Source organism: Microchirus variegatus (genome assembly GCF_963457635.1).
Source record: "Microchirus variegatus genome assembly, chromosome: 18".
NCBI lineage: Eukaryota > Metazoa > Chordata > Actinopteri > Pleuronectiformes > Soleidae > Microchirus > Microchirus variegatus.
The window spans coordinates 10,475,049-10,479,061 of NC_139819.1; the positions used below are offsets into that span (position 1 = coordinate 10,475,049).

The following is a 4,013-nucleotide window of genomic DNA, read 5'->3' on the forward strand; positions in this document are numbered from 1 at the left end:
GGTTGACTGAGCTCATCATAAGCCCAGAATTTGACCCAGAGGTCACAGGTATGAAATTAATATTTCCGAAAGCATTTTTTAGGATAACTGAAAGTCACAATGACTCGCCACAGAGCTAGAGTTAATGGTTCTGATGAAGAAAGGAAACATATGGCTTGGAGAAATAATGGGTTCATGAATTTACAGGTCATTTTTCTCCAGGCACAATTTTAAACTATTCTTTTACAATTCTTTTATCGATGCTAAGCTTTTAAAAGCCTGTTACACATTCTAATTTATCTTAATTTTGTAGCTACGGGCATTGCTTTTGGGGTTAATGACCTCATCTGGTTTAAAAACCATGTACTTTGCTATTGTGGCTTTTAAAGTAGCAATTGTTATTATATTTACTGTTTGATTGATGGCCTATATATAGTTAGGGTCCTCTTTCAGGCTCCAGCTAACCAGTAAGTCAGGCAGCTTGCATGGCCAAGAGGAAAAGATTTGGGCTTGTAACTGGAGAGTCGTCGGTTCAAAATCCAGGATTGGTCAATGGCTGGTGTGCACCTGAGCAACGCATCCAATCCCTATTGCTCCCTGAGTGCAGAGAAGTGCTGCCCACTGCTCTTGTGTGTTCTAAATAGAATGAGTTATATGCAGAGGTCAAATTCACTATCACTAATTGAGGATACTGCAAAATCAACTCATTCTAATCAATAATAATAACTGACATGTGTCCTGACGCTACGTTGTCAGCGTATTCTATCACGCACGCTCGCATTCCACAGGTGACCTTTCTAAACTGTGTCTTACTTCGCCAGCATACACTCTGGCTGACCATATGTGGGCCTTAAGCTTCATGTGTTGCCATGGCAACAATCCAAACAGCCATCTTACATTATGAAGCATGCTGGCCTCACATAAAAGTGGCTTCCTCCTGAAAGTTGTGTTCCTCCTAGTCCTTTTCATGGCCCAACAGTCTCTATGCTGTAAGTGGATTTTGTGTCTGGGATTATAGAAATGCAGTCTGTGCAGTTTTTTTTTTCTAGTCTATACCATGTGCTATTTATGGTCTGTGTACAAACTTTAGCACTAATTTCTGCAGCACTGAAGTTCCTCTTGAGCAATCCTTCTTTCACAGTCTGTTGTTGTTTCTTTCACATGGGGTGAAAAGAGAAAGGGAGAGACAACAACCTCCTGTTGCTTTTGACTTTGAGATGAATTTGATGCTGGTGTTTTTGCTCTGATATACCTGAGAGGCATCATGCACCGGTGACCTGATCACCATCCAGTCCTCATCCTGCAGCCTGTCAGAGCAAACTGATAAGTTGCCTCCGTGCTTTGTTTTCTCATCTACATGAATTGATTTATTCCCTGCGACCTCCCTGTATGAAGATGTACAGTGTGACGTGACAGCAAGCAACCAAGTGAATCTGCGATTTCCTCGTCATGGGCCCCTGATCTCCGCCTCTTGGGTCATTACTTTCGATTTTCCAGCCTAAATAACAACTGACTCATATTTCTTAAGGACAAACTTTGATTGCTTTTATTATTTCAGTGCTACAAAGCTCATGGTTGTAATAGGACGGAAACCCGCGTCTCGTGATATGAAATGCATGGAATCAGCACATGACACGTCTTGCATGGCAATACAACGATGGCTGCCGTCGCATATAGGATATATACTGTAGCTACAAACACTGAATAAACATGAGCTTGTACATTTAAAGCGACTGTTCATGTCTTGTCTCTGTGTCGTTTCATCAGCAACCAGTGATTTTCTTTCCTTCTTTTTTTCTCTTTTTTTGAAGGTTTTCTCTCTTATACACACACTGAAAAGAGACTGTCCCTGAATTAAAGTCTGGATAGTATTTTTTTTCCTCCACCACTTCCATGAAGTCCGTTTAACACACCAGTGAACACCACATATGGTTATTGCCTGCAGAATTTGCATTTTATAATCTTCTTGAAAGCATTTTGGAAGTCTTTGTTGAAGTAGGCATATATGATGGGGTTGAGGAGCGAGTTGGAGTAGCCCAGCCAGTTAATGACTGCGCCCAGCCAGTCGGGCATATAGCAGCGCTCTGCACAGAAAGGCAGCACCAGCGCGACGATGAAAAAGGGCAGCCAGCAGAAGATGAAAGTTCCCATGATGATCCCAAGTGTTTTCACCGTTTTGCGCTCTCTGGCCAGCGCGATCTTCCTCTTCGCCCCCGAGTTCTTTTCGCTCATGTAATCGTAGCCGTGCGAGGACTGCGGGGTGTTGGGGAGAGGAAGATGCGTCTTTGAGTTACTGATAACTTCAATGATTTCCAGTGACTCGCCCTCGTCCCCATGCTTCACTGCGCCGTTTACGCACGGAGAACTCGTTTTTGACTCGTCACTGCGCTTCCAGCCCTTCCCTCCGGCTTCGCCGTTGGTTTTCTTATGGAAGATGGACGGAGAGATAGCCATGCACTTGTCTGACACTTTTTTTGTCTCCGTTTTCTTCACCGTCTTTCGAATCCGAAACCGAGCAGCCTTGAATATTCGCCCGTATAGGACCAACATGAGGATGAGGGGGATGTAAAAGGCGCCAAACGTGGAGTAGATAGTGTAGCCCGGGTCCTGGCTGATGATGCAGGCGTCGGGGTTCGCCCGGTCCTCGGCGCTTCTCCAGCCTAACATAGGCGGAATAGAGATGGAGAAACCAACTAACCAAGTCACACTAATCAAGAGCGCAGCTCGCCTTGGTGTCCGTTTATTTACATAGTCAATGGGGTCAGTTATAGCCCAGTACCTGTCCAAGGCAATTGCGCACAGATGCAGGATGGATGATGTGCAGCAAAGTACATCCAGAGAAATGAATACATCACAAATCTCTTGACCCAGAGTCCACTTGTTCAAAACCTGATAGAGAGCCGCCATTGGCAGAACCAGAACCGATACCATGAGGTCTGTCACGGCCAAGGATCCGATCAGATAGTTTGCCACATTCTGGAGAGATCTTTCCAAGGTGATGGCTGCAACGACACACGCATTGCCAAATATCGAGCATAGGATGAGGGACCCCAAGAGCAGAGAAGTGATAATCTGGTAATTCAGCTCCAGACCAGGCAGAGACCCATACCCCGTCCCATTCTCGCCCCCGTCCCAGTCAACAACCACGTCCTTCCCGTGAGGGGAACCACTCGTCACGTTGCTGTCGTTGCTGATAGTTGTTACAAAATCCATAATGCGACTACAACTTTCCCCAGAGCAGTGGGGACACGCTGCTGCTGAACAGACAGACAGGACACAGTCAGTCCCTCAAACTGCAGCTGCTGCAGCCGCTGTGCCTTTTACTGGGTTCCATAGGAGTTACCGAGTTCGTGCCGTCGCTCTCAGGACGCATGACGCAGGCGTGTTTGTCAGTGAGTGTGCGGGAGTTTTTGTGCGCGCGTTGTGGCTCTTGAGTGTTGACAGCCGGGTGCGCTCACTGTTAGTGGGAATCATATGAGCGGCTTGGTGACGAGGTGATTTCATTTATACCAAGAGCTTTGAGTACGTCAGACCGTGAGGAGGTCGCTCTGGAGTTTTATGCTCGTGTTCTGCTTGTTGCTCTGTTTTTCAGCACAGGCAGCCAATAAAGACGCACGGCTCTTCTTTCCTCTCCTCCGTTTTACTCTAAAATTACAACAGCTGAAGCGAGCGTTACTTTTTTTTATATATATATATATAAATATGGTGTGGGTAAAGGATTTATTACACACAAGCGAAGAAAGAACAAGTCTTTTTTGTCCTTTTTATTACTTCAAATTAACTTATCGTTTAATCTAAATTAATTTTCAACAGACATGTGACATAAAACAAACGTCTTCAGTGCCGAAATTAAGGCAATACGTAGTGTAAAAAAGTGTGCGTTATTGAACGCTGTTAAGAGCCGGGATGGAGGAAAAACATCAGCATGTCCAGATTTTCGAGTGGAAGGACAATTCAGGACCAGAGACAGCGCCACATCAGCACAGAGAGGGAAGCTGCTGCCATCTGCTGGTCGCAGTGGGCGGTGCGTCAAA

The 4,013-nt window shown here is 45.4% G+C and overlaps 1 protein-coding gene across 1 annotated transcript; it reads right to left on the minus strand.

Annotated features, from left to right (window-relative positions):
* Positions 1-1,911: 1,911 nt before the first annotated feature.
* Positions 1,912-3,192, minus strand: htr1aa (5-hydroxytryptamine (serotonin) receptor 1A a; the record flags this gene model as incomplete). Its single annotated transcript, XM_083905055.1, has 1 exon — positions 1,912-3,192. One exon carries the CDS (start codon positions 3,190-3,192, stop codon positions 1,912-1,914), a length of 1,281 nt encoding a protein of 426 aa, XP_083761181.1.
* Positions 3,193-4,013: the final 821 nt, after the last annotated feature.